This window comes from Lissotriton helveticus, chromosome 7, assembly GCF_964261635.1.
Source record: "Lissotriton helveticus chromosome 7, aLisHel1.1, whole genome shotgun sequence".
In the NCBI taxonomy this organism is placed as follows: Eukaryota; Metazoa; Chordata; class Amphibia; order Caudata; family Salamandridae; genus Lissotriton; species Lissotriton helveticus.
The window spans coordinates 1,364,215,161-1,364,236,082 of record NC_136068.1 but is presented as its reverse complement, the minus strand read 5'-3'; the positions used below and the strand labels follow the sequence as shown (position 1 = coordinate 1,364,236,082).

The window sequence follows — 20,922 nt, the reverse complement described above, 5'->3', positions numbered from 1 at the left end:
AATAGGAACCAACTTTCAGCTATATCAAAAGGTTTCAGAAAATGCTCTGAGGGTCTATTAAATTTAACAAATCTCTCCCTTATTGTATTATTTTATTCAATACGAATGTAACTAATGACCGATTTTTAAGCAAATACATAAGTACAACAGCCTGCCCCAATGACAAAGAAAATCTACTTCAAAGGATGAGTTAAGAAATGGCAGCAAGGTGTTGTAACAGACACACATGTTGGAGTGGAAAAGGTCAGCTGGGCACAGTAGGCTGAAACCACTGAGCCAATGAAATTCCAGTGATCTTGACGATCTAGGTAATATGAAATATGAGAGTCTTTCGAGTTTCCTGATGAGTGCATAATTTGTCCAAGGTTGTGTGCCCTGTGCCAGTTCCCTGCAACAGCCAGACACTTCAAGCTTGCCTGGAACACCCTTGCTATGAACACAATAGACTTGGACTCATCCCACACCCGCCACTCAACCGACCACTGAAAAGTAACAATGAACCATTGATTTGTTTCAGGCTTTTTATTATAAGACCGAATTGTTAACATCACCCAGCAAAAGCTACACTCAAAGCACCTTTCTGAGCGCTACCCATAAACGACGATGGGCAGAAGGAAAAGGAGTTAGGGATATTAGCCAATGAAAATACTTCATGCAGAAGGTGTGCTTTGGTGGCTGCCAGATACAAACATTGTTATCCCTGCTACACATTCGATTATACTCTGGACACATACATTTATTTCCCTGTAACCCAGTTCCCTTTACATGCAGAAACTGAAAGCACTTTGAAGTGTCATACACCAGCAATCACATATAATAAAAAATGTGTCATGTATGTAATTTACCCTGTCCCCGCCCCTCATCCAAGAGCCATTACTCCTATGCATCATACATCAAAGACTTACCTCCCAAATCTCTTTTATCTGCAAGCTCTGGAGAGATCTTAGCCACGAAGACCAGTCGGTGAAGAAGTGATTTCTAAACCGCAAGTGAAACAAAATCAGATTTTATTTGAAGACAAATATGCTATGCATAAAATTACAACCTGGAAACGGTTATAATTGTCACTCTTGGTTAAAAATTAATTCCTCTGTGCACTTAGATGCTGTCCTGTTGCAGGAGCCTGTTCCTTACCCAGGAATATTTGAGGCATTTTAGCACCAGCAACTCAATAAACGCGCTCTTAATGGTCTTAGACGTGATTACTTAGAGCTCCTGTCTGAACTTCATCATTTGAAGTTGTTTGGGTGCTCTCAATGATAGATGTATTGTAAAATATAAAAGGTTTCTCTAAACTATAGACGAAGAAGGTTGGAGTAAGGTTTCAACATTCTCTGCCTGGAGTTGTTTGAAGACTTTGTTAGTGAATGAGCTCAATGATGTCCTTCAGCTTGGGCTGGTGACGTCCTGGAGAACACAAGTAGAGATTATTTCTTGATCTGACCAAGAAACTGAGATTGGTTCAATTCACTGTGAGCTGAGAAACTAGAACAGACTTATGGTGTGCCCCAGATCACAAACTAGTGAAATGTTGAACTCTAAAACTTGATGGTGGTCTCAATGCTCTATTTTATCATTAACTATGGAGGGAACCAAACTAATGGGAGCTTCTTCAAAGTTCTTATGTTCCCCTTGTGGTCTACACATGGCAAAAAAGGATGTGTTACTCTGGGTGATACCATAGCGTTACAGACCGCTACCTCAAAACAAGGAGTGGCAGGCAAATGTATTGAGTTTGACTATGAACTCTTTTTTGGCTATTATTTCTACACTCCTACCTCTAAACAGTTAACGTATATTATAACATTGGAATGTTTATTTCTCCATTAAAGACAATGGAGCACTTCAGGCTTCTACTGGCTGGTAGAAGCCCTGAAAGCAATATTCCCATATTATTTTTCAATTCACAGCTGTTGCTGTGAACAAAAGACTGTCAATACCCGATGGGATTTATAACCCCACAGGTTCCGAGAGGTCTTTGTTTTTATAAATGAGAACATTCTGCCCTCTGGGGGCGGAAGGTTCTCAAGCCTTAGAGCCCTTGTAGCGGACTCTATAGGCCATTAAAGGCCCGCCCCCTCTTAAAGGCCCTCGCCAAAAACGCTGGAGCAGGCCTTTAATGTCCTGTAGAACCCGCTACGTCGGGCTCTAAAGCTATACAATAAACCCCCAGCAGTGTTGAATTAAGGTCATTATTAGAATACAGCTTAATCCATGTTTCCTTTACAGTCAGAATATCAATACTGTTAACTTTGTGTATCTTAATACCTCATATGTGTACATTACCATGGAGTGGACATAAATGGGTGAGATATTCAAAAACTAAACAAGTGCTGGGAGCAAATGATACTTCCAAGTATACAGTATTTTTAAACTATTGCCAGGTCTTCTGTAAGGGGAGGCTAGTAACTTACTTCAACTGTTTGACATGATGTGCATCGTAGCACAAATAGTGCTGCAACAAACATACATTGACTAGATTGAATGCAAGCATATCCAAAGTTGGAGGATGTGAAGTACACACTCCAGAGGTCTCAGGTGGGAAGTGTTTAATTCAAGCCCAAATGTTCAGACAATCTGATGGCCCTGCAAAGTACTGTTAAAATAAAGTGTGAGCAACATGTAATCATTGCACAGATTGGTAACAGACTAGAATCAGGTGGTGAGATGTCACCTGCTTAGTGACCACCCAACTCTCACCAGCTTAGAAACAATAGAATGTTTCCAGGGCTGAGCAAGAGTGACCAATGCTGCGACCGACACAGAGTTCAGAAGCAGGCAGTGTTATGCCACCCACTTAACGATCTGTAAACTCACAACTGCTTACAAAAATGATGCTCTCAGAGACTGCTGACGAAATCAAATCAGAGCAAACTGTGATAAATGTATAGGATCTCGGTCTAATTTAAAATAAGGTAGTGTTATGCCAAACACTTAAACCTTCTTAAGATATTGTAATGGACTCCCACAGGGCTACTGAAATTAAGCGCAAATACATGTTGATCATTTCACTGTCTGGAGCACAATCCGCTTTCTTAACATCCTTACACGGGCCCTCCTCCAAACAATGTGGTGCTCCCACAAAGAGCTACTGAGATCAGGTGTGATTAAGAGCCAGATTTAGATTTTTGCAGATGAGTTACTCTGTTACAACAGTGAGAGATATCCAGTCTGTCAAACTATAAACCACATAGGACATAATGGGATTTATATTTCGGCGGACGGGATATCTGTCACCACTGTGACGAGTACCCCGTCCGAAAATATCTAAATCAGGCCCTAAATGAAAAGAAAGTCATACCTGGCACACATCCAGAAGCAGGCGGTGTTATGCTATACACTTAAGAACCCCTGAAAACACTTCCTCTTTCGCTAATTCAACACTTAGGTTTCGCGGAATCAAGTTTGAGCCAATTGAGATTACTACTGAATATGGTGCGTGGCAAAGTACTGCACAAGAGATGGTTTGGGGGAGGTGTTTCAGAACTAGGGTGATTACTACTACATGTGGACACTGTCTACAGTGCTGAGTTTTTCACCCAGCAATCATTCATTTCAGGTATGTTACTCTAATTAGTTTAAATGGAGGCATGACAAGACAATAGCACCTAAAATGCTTTAGTCTAACACAAAAGTCTAGGACTAGAAACCATGTACACAATGCCCGCGAGGAAGGGTCTATCCTATTCAGAACTTGTGTTACACACAACATCCGGGACTGATATTCTGGGTTGATATACGCTGTGGCCTCAATGGGCTGATGGTTCCAGTATTTTTAAGCCATGTGCAAGTTGTGAAAAGATGTGATTTGCTATCTGATTTGTTATATCAACATTTGAGAATTGTTAAGACAATTTATCTCTACACATAGATAAGGATGAAAGAGTTGTTTCGGGGCAGGTGAGTTTTGTGCCTTCGGAGGGTTGATATAGGCTCCAGGTTTCCTCGGAGGCTTTCAGGAAACATTCATGGCTACAGAGGAGGCTAACCAAATGAGACGCCCCATGGACCCTGGCATATGATTCAGGCTAGGTTTAAAGATGAAAAGATAGGATTTTGTACAGGAAATTTTGTCCACATATTAGACCCTCTAATGGCCTTTCTGAACTAGGCCCAGGAGCAGGTGCTTCAAATTGGTAATACCCGTATCTTCATAGAATGGCACATCTCTTGGTTGACGGGACCAGAATCTTAAGGATAGATGTATGCTATGCCGATGTGTGGCAAGCAACTCTTCACAAGAACAGACCAGTGGATTGGATCACAATTGGATTGTCAGAAAATGTTAGGTTCTGAATTATTGAGGAAGGCATGATAAAAAAAACAGCACTTGCAAAGTGATTAAAGCAAAGAAGTAAGCCATTTACAAGAGAGTGATTCATGCGGAGAGGGTCTGTCAAAGATATATATGAACATGACAAACCTTTTTATGTGTGAAGTGCAGTATGATGGTTGGAGACTGATCCTGAATGGAAGATTCTGCCTATGATATCAGAGGGGAGAGCAGGGAGCATTGGGTAAATATTAATTTTAAAGTCAATTCTCCTGCTCTCACAACTACAGCAAACATGTGATCACCACTCCCTTGGATGGCCTTAAGACGATCAACGGTGAAAGAAACCACACAATTCTAGCACTTTCTGCATCTGCCAATTGACCCTAAATACTTTTATAGCACTTACACGTAAGGTACTTTGGGCCTCCATACTTTTCCTATGACTTGCTTTGCAGTCCTCAATCAATGAATCAAAACTGCCAGGGTTCATGTGTCCAGTAGGCAATGATATTTCTAACTTTTGGCTTAATTTCTCAGAGGCCCCCAGTAAGTTAGGAAAACGGAGCCCAGTTTGGTAGGAAAAAAATCCACAAAACCAAATAGTATTTTAAACTCCCACAAGCATACCAGAGAGAGTTCCACCCCTCCCCCCATTCTCCCTCCACTCATGCACAGAGAAAATATTATGGTTTTTTAGTGCTAATGGAATTGCTTTCAAAGTTAAAAAATACCACGCCAAATGAGCTCCGACGGCATAGATGGTTGAATTTGATATTTGCAGATGATGGGTGTATTCACAAGACCGGTGGCACCCCCACCAGACCCATGGGTTTTTACTAGCGACTGAGGAAGTAGAATGTAGTGTTAGGGTTCAGGTGTGCCATTATACCACTATATCTCAAACCTTTAATTTAGAGAGAGGTTTCAAAATTATCTAGAATTTGGTTGAGTAGCCTCAGTTTAAGAGACACTATTAAAGGCCGAGACTGAAGGAAAATAACCCCCCATAGTCCCCTTGGGCTGGAAAATGGATGCTATGGGCACATACAAATTCAGGAATTGTACAGGGCTGGTGAAAGCAATGTAGACTCTCAACACTTACAGATCTCTACAGTTCATTTCCTGACAGCTGGCTTCTAGGTCCTTTAGCTCCTAGGTGACTTACCTCTTTCATACAAACTTGTATAGACCACAATCTGCATTAGCTTATCCTCATACTCCTTGCTGTAGGCTACCTTTTCTCCATTCTGGACATTCTGGTAGAGCTTCTTCTTCTAGGCCAGGTCATAGCATTTGGGGTCTCAAGGACGCCTCTCTATTCTTATGCAACACACTTTCTCCAGAAATCCATGTGAGCACAAGGAATTTATCCTGAAGGGTTCATTTGTATCCACTTGCAAGGAATGGTTAAATGTAGTACCACTTTCAAAATCCAAATCTAACCAACCCGAGTAGGGACCATCATCAAAGGCTTTTCATACAAAGGAGAAGTGCAACAGTGACAAGGTGGGTATCTCAGTGTGGCAGGGTATATTTTCTGAGTGGAGTATCAGTGACCGCGTGTCAGCTCTGGTGAAAGAAAAATAATAGGATTGTAGGTCACCCCCGAATTGGGAAGGTAGGAGTGAGGTGCCAGACAATCCAAGTGAGGAGAGGCTGTTAATGGGAAGGGCTGAGGTGGGATCCTTGTTCTTTAGCAGTGACGCTGTGGTAAAGGGAATCCTCAATCTCTTTCAGGTGGGTTACCTGGCTCTGCAGAAGAATGATAGAGCAAGAAAAACAAATATACAATATGGTGCATCATTCATATTGTCATGTATTGTATTGTAAAGTGCATGGCTGCCCAATCTAGGGCGTTCCAGCACAAAAAAAAGAATCAATCTTCAGACACAGGTGCAAAGGCCTCCTAAAAAAACATGTTTTTAGTTGTTTTCTAAACAGCGCCTTATTAGGGCATTGACAAAGATAAAGTGGAACACTTGAGAAGTTTGGAAGCAAAATACCTGAAAGAGTGTCCTCCCTGTCTAGCTTTTCTGATTCTAGGGATCTGAGCCAGCCTAAGATCCTCATATCTCAGTGACCTGGAGGGTATATATGGCTTAATAATGTGTTGCAAATATATGGGTCCTGTAATGTCAAAGCTCGATAGGCAAAAGAAAGTGCTTTAAATGGAGAAGGGCCTGAGAGATGCCTCAGTAAAGGACATTACCATAACCCAAGCATGAACAGATGATTGTTTTTTTTTTTAGCGTTTTATATACCGCGAACTAGATCCGAGACATCGGTATCTGAGCAATAGCATTTTTGGTTGAGGAAGATGGAAGAGCCCATAGAAGTTTATAGATGCATCCCAGTAAACCAAAGCAGTAAACCAAAGTAACTATTCTTTACCAGTTGGGAAAGGAGCCCAGCGTATCAGGCCACCAGATTTGGGACCAAAGGTTGGGCTGATTCCCCACTAGTATCACCCCAGTCTTCCCGCCACTTAGTCTGAGGCTATCCAGAACCATCCAACCAGCCACTACTGACAGACAAGTTTTTAGCTGCCGGGCCTATTACCAGGATCGGAAGTAAGAGAGATCACCAGCTATTCGCTGCATCATTAATGAAGATCTGATACACACACCAATAAACACAATGCAACAATCGTGCCAAATATCGCAACTCACCACTTATTTTTAGGCGTAAGCGAAGGTTCCATGTTCTGGTTAGTTACATGGATTTTGCATTAAGAAGGCATCTGTATGAAAGGCCTGAACCTCCTCTTACCCTCTACTAGAATATCAGCTGCTAAAGTTGTCTATTTATAGGGCAATAACCATCCTCCACTGTTTGTGAGTGTACACTGGGGTGCCCCTCTTAGCCCTCACAGCCTTGTGTTTTTCTGGTAGTAAGTCGAAGGATATTGTGCACCCTTAGTAGACAGACTTTTTTGCTGGTTCCGGATCGGTTTTTCACCATTGCCTTTCTCTGCAAAAACGTGTAATTCTGCAAAAACAACAAATTCCGCATTAATGAGGGATTACAACATGAATAATGTTGCTCCTTAGTCTCTATTCAGGAGTAAAACAAACTTGGCTTTGTGGTTCTTTTCAGAACTCAAAAAATGGAAAGTATACAAGGGGTAGACTCTTGCCGTAAAGCATAAAACATCAGGGGCCAAAATAATATCCGCCTTAAATAGCCCTTCGGAAAACTTTTAAAGCAGCTAAAAATATATAGCAGGATTGCTCTAACACTGCATAGCATGGAGCACCCACTATAGATTTGCTGATTGTTAAGCTCATTGAGAGGGAAACTGGACAGAAAAATTTAGACAAGGCAAGATGGCACAGCTTCCCTTGCACTGCAACCACTTTATGGCAATCCTTTCCAATTGCTTTGAAGAAAACTGTTGTTGACTGCAAGAGCTCCCTGTTGCAACAAGTGGTGGTGGCCGTGGACATGTTGGGAGGGTTTTAACACACCCAGAATTATATCATTGGCATGATTCAAAATGGGTGTGGCCTGTGGGCAGTGGGTGCCCAACAGGAGCCCTGGTTGGAGGAAAGGCATAGATCCAGAAGGAGGAAGTCCAAGGGCAGAACTTAAACAATACAGGGCATGTCTACGTCTTGCTTTTGCAGTGACTTTAATGGATTGTGGTAGGTTCTCACTGTAGTTTTTTATCAATTTACCCATAGGTCCAGAAATGTTACATTTCTTTGTTCTTTTTAAAAGCACTTACATGTGTCAGAAAAACACAGCAAACATCAGTAACAATATTTAACAAGCATTAGCTTTGCCTGTAGGTCTTGCCATTAGAACTTTTTGGCTTTGCCAATGTTTATTTTTTTTTTTAATTTTATTTGCAGAGTTTTATATAGCACTGGCTAGACCCGGAGGTATCAGAGCACTTTATGGATTAGCGAGATACAAAATGGCCTATTTTATTTATTGATCTTATGGATTTATAATCGCTTGAATCACCCCCGAAGGGGCATCTCAGCGCTCACTGACCCACATAAGAAAGCTGTCACACAGGAGCGAGTCTAGAACAGACAGTTTTCAAAACCTTTCTAAACTGCAGATGGTCCGAGCACTGCCTCAATGAGATGGGAAGCTAGTTCCAATAGAGGGGAGCCAGATATGAAAAGGCTTTTCTCCCTGTCCTTAACTTCTTGACCTAAGGTATCTTGAGAAGGGATTTTGAACCAAAGCGGAGATACCTACGGGGAGTGTAGCGGTTACGTTTCTCCGCCAGGTAAATAGGTCCTTTGCCCCACATTGCTTTGTGGGCAATGCAGCAAATCTTAAATGTTATTAGTTTGCGTACAGGCAGCCAGTGGAGCTTTTGGAGAAGGGGGAGTGAGGCTGTTCTGTAAGGGGCATTCAGTGTCGAACAAGCCGCTGTATTCTGCATTACCTGTAGGCGGTCCAGAGAGGACACGTTATCCAGGGCCAGACTGGCCGTAGCAGGTACCGGGCAATCCCCCGGTGCGCCGCAGGGGTGTGGGGATGGTTTGGGGCCCCTGGGGGCCGTTTTTGTTACAGGGCCTGATTTGCAGCATAGCTGCAAAATCGGCCATGTAACAAAATCGGCCAAAAACCGGCCCTGGCAAAGCGCTCGGCGGCACTCACAACCCTCCAGGGGAGGGGGCGGTCGAGCACTTTGCCAGGACCGGGTTTGGTTCCCAGTCCGGCCCTGACGTTAGCTGCAATCAACAAGGCATTGCAGTAGTCCGATCAGCTCAACACTAAAGTCTGAATGAGAGTCTTCTGTATGGAATCGGGAAGGAAGGGGAAGACTCTTCTCAGCAGGCTAAGCACATGGAAGCATGAGCCAACCGTGTGGGTCACATGCTCCTTCATGGTCAAGGCCTGCTCAATGTGAACCCCTAGATTTTTTACTACTGTCTTTGGTTCTGGGGCATTCCCCAGCTCTCTTGGTCACCACTCTGGTGTCCACAACAGTGGAGCCACTCCAAAAAGCATGATCTCAGTCTTTCTGGCATTTAGTTGTAAAAAGTTGTTACGCATCCATTGAAAGATTGCCCACATGCCAGTAGAGAAGGAGGCTTGAGCTGCCTGGAAAGATTTTTCGAAAGAGAAGGTAAGCGGAGTGTCATCTGCATATGATATCGGGGTGAACCCGTAGTTCCTTAGAAGTGCGGCAAAGGGAGCAATATAGATGTCAACCAAGGTGGGGCTTAGGCAAGAGCCCTGGGGCACTCCCTTGGGCAGTTCTTTAGATTTAAAACGATACGGCCCCAGAAGAACTGTCTGGGAGCAATTAGTGAGGAAACATGTCATACACTGCAGTGCCACTCCACCAATGCGGATTCCTCCAGTCTCCTGAGCAAAATCTGGTGGTCGGCCATATCGAATGCAGCGGAAAGATCTAATAACACCAGAAGAGTGTATTGGCCGCTATCTAGTGTAAGCCTGATGTTATTCGTGACAGCCACCAGGGCTGTTTCGGTACTGTGTTTCGAACGAAAACTTGATTGCAATGGATCAAGGCAGCCTACATCAGTTACAGAAGCCTAGTTTCACATAGGAAAAAAAACTGTATTACACAGTAACAAGAGTTACTATAGCATAGAATACCATGTACACACGCCATATGTGGAATAGAAGTAGAGGGGAAAAAGTAAAAAGGTGTGGGAAGAAGATCAGGCCAGGTAGAACCGATAAAGGGGAAAGTACTTCAGGGGAGCCAAAAGTCAATGTGAAAGTCAAAACACACCAACTAGGAAATCAACAAACATAACATCTGGTGTTGCAGTGAGGGGTGTATGAGTCCCAAGGGGGGGGTCAACTCAGGATAAAGGTCAGTCAGGCGACATAGAGCATAGTCCAGCGGCATGTTGAATCAGATTGAAGCCGCAAAGATGGAGGACTCCGGTCATGGGCACCGATGGCGTGAATACAAATGGCGGGAAATGCAAAAATCCAAACCACAAGGGAGCTAGCTCCACAGGGTAGGGTTGGGTGGGGGTTGCAGCCATTGGAACAAGAACGGCAGGAGGTTGCTGATCAAACTCAGGTCATTTACATGCACACGTTCGGGGCAGCACATTAGTCGATTCGGTAAGCAGCAAAGTCAGCTCGGGCATCCAGGCAGTAGCCCCGGAAAAGGGAGGGGCAGCAGCGTGGACCAAGAGGGCGCTCCTACCCAGACTCAAGAAGTGAAAAACAAGCACGGGGGCAATTGGATCGTAGTGCCACGGAAACAACACTTGCTTGTCCCAGTCGCCATTCCGGAAGGTGAAGCAGGGGGTCAGGTCACTGCGGTTAAACCCGGGGAAAGCAGGAGATGACTGGAGGGTTGATCCCCAGCCCATCCCCTCCATAGCCACTCGGACATCTCCATCAGGCGTAGGCCACTCTGAATTGCATTCGTCATCAGCAGATCCTCTGTGAGTTGTCAGCAGGCAGGGCGGAAGGAAACAGAACAGAGAGACGAAGGAAAGTGTGCCCATCCTTTCACAGGGTAGTCAAGTCCATTCCCTTAATGAAAATTCCTTAATGAGGGAATCTCACCTTACTTGCAGGCATACATTAAACATGGCAGATTATCCCAAGCACCCTCTTACACATGTTGCTGTAACAATCACCCTCCTAATAAACAACTTGATTTTTGTACCCACCACAAGTGATTTTAGGACTAGTAGAGCAACAACCTCCTTTGCCTGATCATGCTTGTTTCGCAAACCCATTTTGTCAGGCATGACCCAGGTATACCCACTGAATGGAATTTGATTGCCTGGAATTACAACCGGATACTAGAAGCTAACAGCCAAGAGGTTGGTCAAGAATACTGGAGAGCCCAGCTGCATCTTTCTGCAAAGTATGCATAGGAAATCCACTATACAGCCACAGGATTTCAGCTGGTCCCGTTTCTTCCTCTCAGATTACTCAGCAGGAACAGATGAACTTGTCCAATTTCGCTCACCAGGAGAGGTAGTGGTTTCCTCTGAAACAATTCATAGTTTTTGCTTTAAGACTGGTTACAGCTAGTAAACGCTAAGCTTCTGACCATACAACCTCAAGTTATCTTCCACTAAGACTTTTTTGGCCATTGCTGCCGCTCGGTGAGAGTTGTATTTGACTACAGCCAGGAGTTCGCGTTTCTTGGGGGGCTTGGGTATAAAGCGATGTCCTCAATTCTGGAAGTCAGCTGCTGAAGTGCCATTTTGAGCTCCCCATGCTCCAGGCGGCAGGACACGCCGTAGACGCACAGCTCGCACTTCTCAGTGCTCCGACACACAACAATGCGGTGGTCTTTCTGCACTTCATAGCCGTTCAGCGCAGCAATGGCCATTTCGCCGGCTTGTGTACTTGGTGTAGGCAAAGCCCAGGTTCAGGCAGCTGAAGGTCATCATGAGGCGGAATTCATACAGTTTGCCCACGCTCTGAAAGAGCGGGCTCAATTTGTCTTCGTAGATGACAACAGAGAACTGGGCACCGCACCGACGCCCACTGACCACGCACGCACGCAACCTGGGATTCATCCTGGACTCCTTTCTCACGATGACCAAGCAAGTCAACGCCATCTCATCTTCATGCTTCAACACCCTGTGCATGCTCCATAAGATCTTCCGGTGGATTCCAACCGGTACTAGAAAGACGGTCACCCAGGCCCTCGTCACCAGCCGACTAGACTACGGGAATGCCCTATACGCAGGAACCACAATCAAACTCCAGAAAAGACTCCAAAGCATACAGAACGCATCCGCACGACTCATCCTCGACATCCCCCGCCACAGTCACATCTCAGGCCACCTGAAAGACCTGCACTGGCTCCCCGTCAGCTAAAGGATCACGTTCAGGCTCCTCACCCACGCACACAAAGCGCTCCATGACATAGGCCCCGAATACCTCAACAACCGCCTTAACGTTCTACACTCCAACACCCATTCAGAGGGCGGTCAGCTGTACTTCCGCTGACCATTCACCTGCACCAGGGAGGTTCCCGTTTCTTTGTCCCAGGTCATTAGCGCAGCCTTGTCTACAGGGTTCGCAGCATTGGGAGAGGAGTTGGCCTAACGGCTAGGGCGCTCGACCTTGATAGGCGTCAAGCCCCGCCCCCTTTGTACATTATGCTTATGAGTTAGCGGAATGTGTCTAACTAATTACTTGCATTTACGTTTATGTTCTTATTATGCAGTTATTCACTTATGCGCGTGATATCGTTTGCAGTGTTCTTAGCTTAGCATGTGCGCCACCATTTTTGAATTATTTCTCTCTACGTGCAAACTGTACTTGCTCATTCCCCCTCCCGTAGGAATAGGAATAACTCCTCGTGTCAGCATATATACATTTCTTGGTTTACTGTAGCTGAGGCTTCTGCTAACGAAACTCCTTATCAGGCCGTTCTCATGCGCTGGGGATGTAGCGGCCTGGCTCTGTGTCCTTGGGAGATGATAACAAGTGTTGCTATTACAGGTGCAGATGCCTCTTGTATGAGGCCATTGTCCACACTCCTGGTGGACCAGTACTTTTCCATTATGGGCGTGTTTACTCTGCCTTCTCGTAATATAATGTATCACCATGATGATGTGAGTCAGTCCTTCTCGGCACACTCTTAGGGGTGAGGTCGATATAGGGCCCTCTCATATGGGAGTTTGTGACCTAATAAACTTGCTTTGTTTATTCTTCTCCACTGTCCGGCTGACTTATTTTGGGTAATTACAGGTGAGTGAGGTAAGTCACTCGGGTGGTATTTTAGCCACGCTTATCAGATGGCGCACGAATAGGGACTCCGCGATTAGGACATTTCTCACCCGTAAGTGGGTAGCAGAAGGCCGGAGACCCCCTGGTCGGCACGGTGGGTCTGGGTACCCACTTTGATGCCGAGCTTGGTTCTCGCAGCGCTGCCCCACCCTGCTGATCGGAGGAGGTCTCGGTCCAAGATCCTACGCCGGAGTCCGGAAGGCGGAACCTTGGAGCTGACCGTGTTGGTCCAGCCAGCCAGAAGTGGAGAACGGTAGAGGTCGGGACCGCGCACGGAAGGTAAGTGGTCCGACCTGTGATTGAGGAGCCGGAGTGCTCCGTGAGACCGGTGTGTCTCTGGTGATTGGAGGAGCCGGTGTGCTTCTGGGGCTAGTGTGCTCCGGGAAACTCAGGGTGCAGATAGCGCTCTGACAGACTTGATGGAGATTGGGGAACGTTGGTTTGTGAAAATCCGACTGGATAGTACTGCGGGTTGGTGAGCGGCTTGCTACGCGAGGATTTTGGGCTCGACCGAACACCTAATGTGGTGATTTGCGGGAGAGTGCCGGGTCCCGCGCGGTGTGGCGCCTGCCGATTTGTAGTGCTGCCCGGGAAACGGATTGGTTTCCCAGTCTCGGAACAGCGGGTGCGTGCTGTTCAGTCTGCGGTAGGGTCCAGGTTTCCCAGGACTTGGTCGACGGGCCTTGTCCCATTTTGGTAACACGTGTTTTGGTGCGGATTCTATTTGATCGATATATGCATATTGAAGCTGTGAATTTTTTTTTTGTGCTGTTGTGTGTTTGTAAGAGAACAAAAATGCCGTGCTTTAGTAAATTGCGGTGTTTCGGGTGTTGTGAGGAGGTTTCAGATGTGAGATTGGCTAAGAGCCAACCTGCCCCGCAGGAAGGCTCTCCGAATTTCGACATGTACGTCAAACATGGCTTACCTCCTATTTTGTTTTCCTCTTTGTGGCATAAGTATACAATGGATAATGTGGACTTACAGTGGCCTTTGCTGGGCTCTTTTGATGCAGAAAAATTAGACTATTTACAAGACAAATTGTTTGCTAGGCGCAGCCGTCAGAGTATGTTTGATTCTTTGCGAATGTGGCAGAAGGAGGCACGAGAACGGCAGATAAGGGAGGAGAAGGTAGCTCAGAAAAGATCGGCACAGACCATGGCGCAGAAGGCAAAGGAACACACTAAGAAAGAGAATGAGCTGCGGATTGAGCGCGCAGATAGGCGTTTTAGGTTATTGGAAAATAAGTGCTATGTGGTAAAGGAAGAGGATATAGACGAGATGGAAGATATTTTGAGCTCGGAGATTCCGCCCCACAGGCGGTGGTTTCAGTTCCCCAAGTCAGTGCTCCTCCCTTGTCCGGTACACCTGCTTCCTCTGCAGGGGGACTTACTTCCCCTTCTACCACGGCACCCTTGCTCCCTTTCTCGGCGGCGAGCCCTGCGTCTGCTGCGCTATCCCCGGTGTTCTCTGCCGGCCCCGCTATCCCCACTGTTTCTGCCAGCGCCACCCCTCAGAGCGCGTTGCGAACACCTGCTAGAGGAGCAGAGGGAGGACTATTTACTCAGGTACGAAAGTTACTCACACGTGCTACTGTACCCCTAGACGAGAAGACCATGGTAGCTAATCAAGCTTGTCAATGGGCCAGGAATAATATTTATTCACTAGAGGATATTTGGTCTACTATGAAGGATTATGAGCCTTTGATGCAACAGCATGCTTTGTGGCACATGTCAACGACCCTAATAGCGCTATGGGAGCAGGGATATGGTGGTGTGGCGCCAGCGATTCTTTGCGATATTAAGACTCATGCTTACAGGGCTAATACTGGAGCAGCGGAAGTGCTCCGTAGTTTGAGGTATTTGTTGGAGTACAGGAATGAGCTAACAGCGACAGGTGAGACCCACTTCCCGGGGATACATCCAATGCGTGAAGTACACCCTATATTTCACCCTGAGGTATCTGAAATAGTAGACCCGACCACCCTGGTAGTGACTAGACCACGTGTAGATGCTCATTTCCAAGAACAATGGGTGTATACGCCCTGGAAAAGGAGCAAGGTATTAGCTCTGAAGGCGCAGTTACCCGACTCAAGGAAAAATCCAACGGCTTATTACAAAGAATTAACGGAGGCAGCCTCCTCAACAGTAATGACGTTAGCAGATATTGAACTGTTTTTCGGATTATTGGTCCCCGTGGATGTGTGGAGACAGGTGAAGGGCTCGGAACATAGAGAGGAGTTAGGCGGAACTTGGGAAGAATTTACAGATTGGGATAAGGAACGAAAGCCAGGTGAGAAGCCGAAGCCCGAGATACTAGCATTACCCGGGCGTATTATTAAATATATGCATTCACTCATTCCTCCTAAGAAGGTAGATTGGGATAAGTTAACGGCTTGCAAACAGAAAAAGGATGAGGCAGTTTCAGATTTCTTCACTCGTTTTGAAGAAACATTTATGGATTTTAGCGGACAAGATATCTCTCAAGATGGAGGGCTCCGTCTTTTTGTCAACAGATTCGTTACGAATCTGCTGCCAGAAATATCGGCCCGACTGCAAGCGTCAGAAAGTACATGGACAACATCTACCCCCTCAGGAATTTTGAGCATGGCCCAGTATTATGAACATAGAGAGAATGAGAATAAGGACAGGCAAGAAAAGAAGGCGAAAGATTTGAAGACAAAGGTCTTGTTGCAGCAAGTAGCGAAGGGGAGAGGACGGGGAGCCCCGCCCGTGTCAGGTGGTCGAGGAAGTAGCTTCGGAAGGGGAGAGAGAAGAGAGCGTTTGGGACCCAACCAGTGCGCTAACTGTAAACAGGAAGGGCACTGGTGGAAAGATTGTCCTCTACTACGGTCCCAGGGTGGACCTGGTAGAGGACGAGGTCGGGGAGATGCGAATAGAGACACTAGACAGTCCGAGGAGGGCAGGAGACCGGGAGGAAATTATTTTGACGGAGGAAAGGATAGACAGCATTCTCAGAGGGAGGGCGATGGCGGCAGGGATAGACAGTTCTACAACGATACGTACGCCATGGATGATTTCACAGGATTTTCCTATAACTAGGACAGCGTAGGGCAGAGTAAGGGACCTGTTTCTGTGGATGTTGATCAACGTGGGCCTTATGTAACGGCAGACTTGTCGGGATCCCATCAGAAATTTTTATTGGATACAGGTGCTACGAAAAGTTCTGTAGCACGTTCTCAGGTTCCAGGGGCGGCTCTGTCTGGCAAAAATAATATTTCAGTGGGGTTCTCTGGTACCCCGGTGGTTAGCCCCATCTCTAAGCCCTTGACACTTACGATTGGCCCCTTCACTGTTGACTCCTCCTTTCTCTTAACTTCGAATTGTGGTGAGAATTTACTGGGTTTGGATTTGTTAAAAAGGTTGCATGCTACGATTTACTGTTCCCCGGATGGTGTGTACCTTACGATGGGTCCTTCTGTCGCGCGTGCGCAGCAATGTTTTTCAAAGGACGAGCCCCTCCCAGTTGAGTTCAGGGATGTCCCCCCGAGTCTGTGGGCCAGTAGCGATACTGATGTGGGAAAAATGGACATTGCACCGGTGTCCATAAATGTTAAGGTGGGAGCGAAGCTGCCTCGCATACCTCAATACAAGATCTCTAGGGATGGAGAGAGGGCTCTGTTGCAGATTATACAGGATTTGATTGGATCGGGGATAGTCGAGGAAACGGACTCGAATATCTGTAATAGTCCGATACTTCCGATACTTAAAAGATCCTCAGGTGACGCTGGTGAGAATACACCTGATGTCTATCGTTTTGTGATTGATTTACGCCATATTAACAAGGTTGTTGAGCCCCAGTACCCAGTGGTTTCTGACATTACTACCATTTTGACTATGATACCCCCCTCAGCTAAATACTTTTCAGTGTTGGACCTTAAGAATGCGTTCTTTAGTATACCTGTACACCCAGATAGCAGGTACCTCTTCGGATTCTCATTGGCTGCCCGCAGTTTTAGATTTTGTAGAATTCCTCAAGGCTATACAGAAAGCCCTAGTATTTACAGCCAAGCATTAAAAGCACAGTTAGATGATTTGGAGCTCCCGCAAGGAAATGTCTTGTTGCAATACGTGGATGATATTCTCATCGCCTCCGATACTAAGGAGGGGTGCCGAGAGTCTACTGTTAAATTGTTACACCATTTGGCTCGTAAGGGACACAAGGTGTCCCTCCCTAAATTCCAATACTGTCGACAGGAGGTCACCTACCTCGGTCACCTCCTATCGAAGGACGGGAGAAGGCTGACACCAGAGCGCGTCAAGGCAATAACTAACATGGCAGTACCTAACACACAGCGAGAGGTGCGCGCGTTCTTGGGCATAACATCGTACTGTCGCCAGTGGATACCTAATTATGCTTTACTAACGAAACCCCTGCTGTATCTGACCACAAAAGAGGTGTGCGAGCCCCTACCTTGGACACCTGAATGCCAAGAAGCGCTTGAGTTGATGAAGACTGCTCTATGTTCTGCACCCGTTTTGGGAACACCCAATTACCAGAAGCCTTTTGTACTCTATGTGCACGAGGCGGAAGGTTGCGCGTTGTCTGTCTTAACACAAGATTTTGGAGGGAAACAGAGACCGTGTGCTTACTTCTCTGCAATGCTCGACAACGTGGCAAGAGCGCTTCCGAGCTGTCTAAGGGCTACAGCGGCTGCTGCAGTCTCGATAAGACAATCGGCAGGGCTCGTACTGGGTTCAGCTCTTACGGTAATGGTACCACATGCAGTGGACATTTTGCTGAACAGAACACAGACGCAGCATTTAACTAGCGCCCGCCTGACTGGTTATGAGATGACACTATTTGCCCCACATGTAACGATAAAAAGATGCGCTACCCTGAATCCGGCCACACTGTTGCCTCTCCCTTCAGATGAGAAAGATGGTGAAGTGCATGACTGCCTGTTCCGAACAGAGGAGGAGACAAAAGGGAGAGTAGATTTGACGGATAAGCCCCTAGATGACCCTGACGGAGAGTTGTATGTCGACGGGTCTTGTTTTAAACTAGCGGACGGTACCACAACAGCAGCATATGCAGTCACGACATTACAAACAGTGGTGGAGACTTCTAGAGTCCCGTACAACTCAGCCCAAGCTGCAGAGATAATAGCGTTGATGCGTGCATGTGAACTGAGTGAAGGATTGGATGTGAACATTTATACTGACAGCCAATACGCCTTTGGCGTGGCTCATAGTTATGGAAGACTGTGGGCAGAGAGGGGATTTTTGACATCACACGGACAACGAATTCAACATGGCCCATTGATATTGCGCCTGCTGACGGCTCTAACGCTTCCCAGACGGCTAGCAGTAATAAAGTGCAGTGCACACAAAGCGGTGGTTGATGACGTAGGGCGGGGAAACGCGTTTGCAGATCAGACAGCTAAAGAAACTGCCAGGAACAGACTCCCGCGAATGTTTGTGGCTGGACCGGCTAGATGGGTACCAGACGTTAACATGTTTGCAGACACTGTACAGAGTGTGCGGAACATACAAGAGAAAGTGACTGAGGAGGAGCTGAAGGAATGGAAGAATGGAAAGGGACAGTTGGACTCGGATGAGTGTTGGACGGATGTGACAGACAAAAGACGATGGTTGCTCCCAAATGCATATGTACTCCCAGTGGTGACAATGGCTCATGGACCAGCTCATATAAGTGCCAAGGGAATATGTAAATTATTAGACCCAGTATGGAGTAATAAGAACATTTCCAGGGTGGCCACACGTTTGGTACAACAGTGCATGATTTGTTTAAGACACAATCCTGGGAAGGGAACACCCGTCCCTGTGGGTAATTTTGCACCCCCAACATACCCCTTTGAAGTAATACAGATGGATTACATTGAAATGGAAAGAGTGAACAACCTTAAGTATGTACTTGTGGTGGTGTGCGCATTCAGCAGGTGGGTGGAGGCTTTTCCAACAAAAGACTGTACAGCCATGTCGACAGCTAAAATGTTGATTAAGGAATACTTTAGTAGGTTCGGGTTACCTAGAGTGATCTGGAGCGATAACGGTACATCCTTCAATGCTGAACTGATGAAAAATATCTGTAAGGGATTACAAATCTCTCAAAAATTCCACGCAGCCCTACACCCACAGGCTGCGGGTTTAGTTGAAAGATTTAATGGTACACTGAAATTGAAAATGGCCAAAATACAGGAAAGTACTGGGCTACGCTGGCCAGACGCTCTCCCCCTTGCTCTGCTCTCCACACGAGTTACAGTAAATTCCAAGACAGGTGTTTCTCCCCACGAAGTTGTATTCGGCAGGCCCGCCAATGTGTGGGGAGTTCCTAGACCCAAATGTTTCTCAGAAATAGAATATCCTATGTTGACAGACTACTTGTATGCTTTGACTAAAGATCTCCATTCTGTTCACCAGCAGGTAGCAGACACACTGAAGCCGCTGCCTGAGGGGCCCGGCCACGGCATCAACCCAGGGGACTGGGTCGTCGTTAAGAAGTACCAGCGGAAGTCCTGTTTGGAGCCCAGGTGGTCTGAGCCACGGTTGGTGCTGCTCACCACCCGCACCGCACTTCGAGTGGAGGGTCGAAAGGCGTGGACGCATGCCTCCCACGAAAGGAAGGTTCCACTACCTTTACCCTATGATGCATGGGTAAGAGGTGGCATTGCAGATCATGAAACAGAATCATTGCCTAAGTATCTCCCCTTTTCTGATGCTGTGTTGATTGGGGAGGAGCACGACGAAAAAGCACGAAAGCCAACCCTGAGTACGAGTAGCGAGGCTTCTATCGGTCACGGTGCTCAAGCGACCGAAGCCACCTCTTTTCAAAACGACCCACCAATTCTGTTTTCAGACCCAGAAGTGCGAGGGAGCACTCGCTATAACTTGCGGCCCAGGAAAGAGAGGCAAACGCATTGAGCACTGGAAGAAGGGCTGAGATAGGGACTAGGAGTGGACTATAGTCGATAGGTTATTGTAGCAATAGGGATGGACTGCTGAAAGGAGCCCTGGTGCACTTCTGAGACATTGCTTCTGAGATATTGCTGAATGGAACATTAGAGTTGTACGTGGGCCCAAGTTCTGTGCTCCTGAGTCACTGCAGTTGTGTGACTCCGTCGAGGGAATAGGGTTTGCGAAGTCGAAAGCCTGCCTATGAGGCTTTAACGGACATAGGGAGAACAGCCCATCGAAGGGTGAAGAACCCGTCTGGCCGGTTTTGGAGTGTCTGAACTTTTAGCAGTGTCCCTAGCTTTTGAACTTTTAGGATATCCCTTGCCCCGTTCTCTAGCAGACATGTATCCTTTTGGCCGTCCAATACCAGATGAGGAACAGCCTTTTGCTGCCCCTCGCTGAGTCTCGGTAACGACGCCAAAACCTCCTGTGATTCTGGGCAAATCACGTAATCTCCCCGTGCCTAAAATGAATGTGTGTCCGTCCTCATGTAACGTAACTGGTGCTATGTAAAGCGCTCTGATACCGGATTCGGTTCGGGTCTTGTTCGCGCTATATAAAACTCTGCAAAAAAAAATTGATCCACATCTTACATTGCTGGTTTTCCATCTCCATGGCTTCGCTTCGACTTTCGCTATCCTACCGCTCACCACCTTTTATACCCTCTGATAATTATTTTGGAGATGCAGTAAAAGACTAGAAAAAAGGACTTTTGCCACTGATGTGCAGCATTGGTGAACAAAATAAAAAGGAGTGATTTTTATTTAGCAATCCATCAATAAATAAAATAAAGGGGCTGGTGTCCTTTCATAGGGGGGTGCCTTGTGATGACACATGGGTGCAAATGCATCATCAACCAAGTGTGCACGTGACCATGCATGCCTTTGCCCAAAGATACAGGGGTCTTTTTTTTTTTACAGATCTAGCATTAGTCAGTAAGAAAAAAAATTACGTTAGAGAAGTGTGAAAGGGCTGGCAGAAATTTGTTGCTGT

General features: G+C 46.3%; 1 protein-coding gene and 1 pseudogene across 2 annotated transcripts in view; both read right to left on the bottom strand.

Moving 5' to 3' along the window:
• LOC144770290 (testis-expressed protein 47-like) overlaps positions 1-20,922 on the bottom strand; it is a 95,459-nt gene that overhangs the window by 63,255 nt on the left and 11,282 nt on the right. For both annotated transcript variants that reach the window (XM_078654686.1, XM_078654685.1), the window contains exon 2: positions 906-978. In XM_078654686.1, coding sequence (XP_078510812.1) covers positions 906-978 — 73 coding nt within the window. The remainder of the gene's footprint in view (positions 1-905; positions 979-20,922) is intronic.
• On the bottom strand, positions 5,936-20,544 carry LOC144767337 (dead end protein homolog 1-like; annotated as a pseudogene).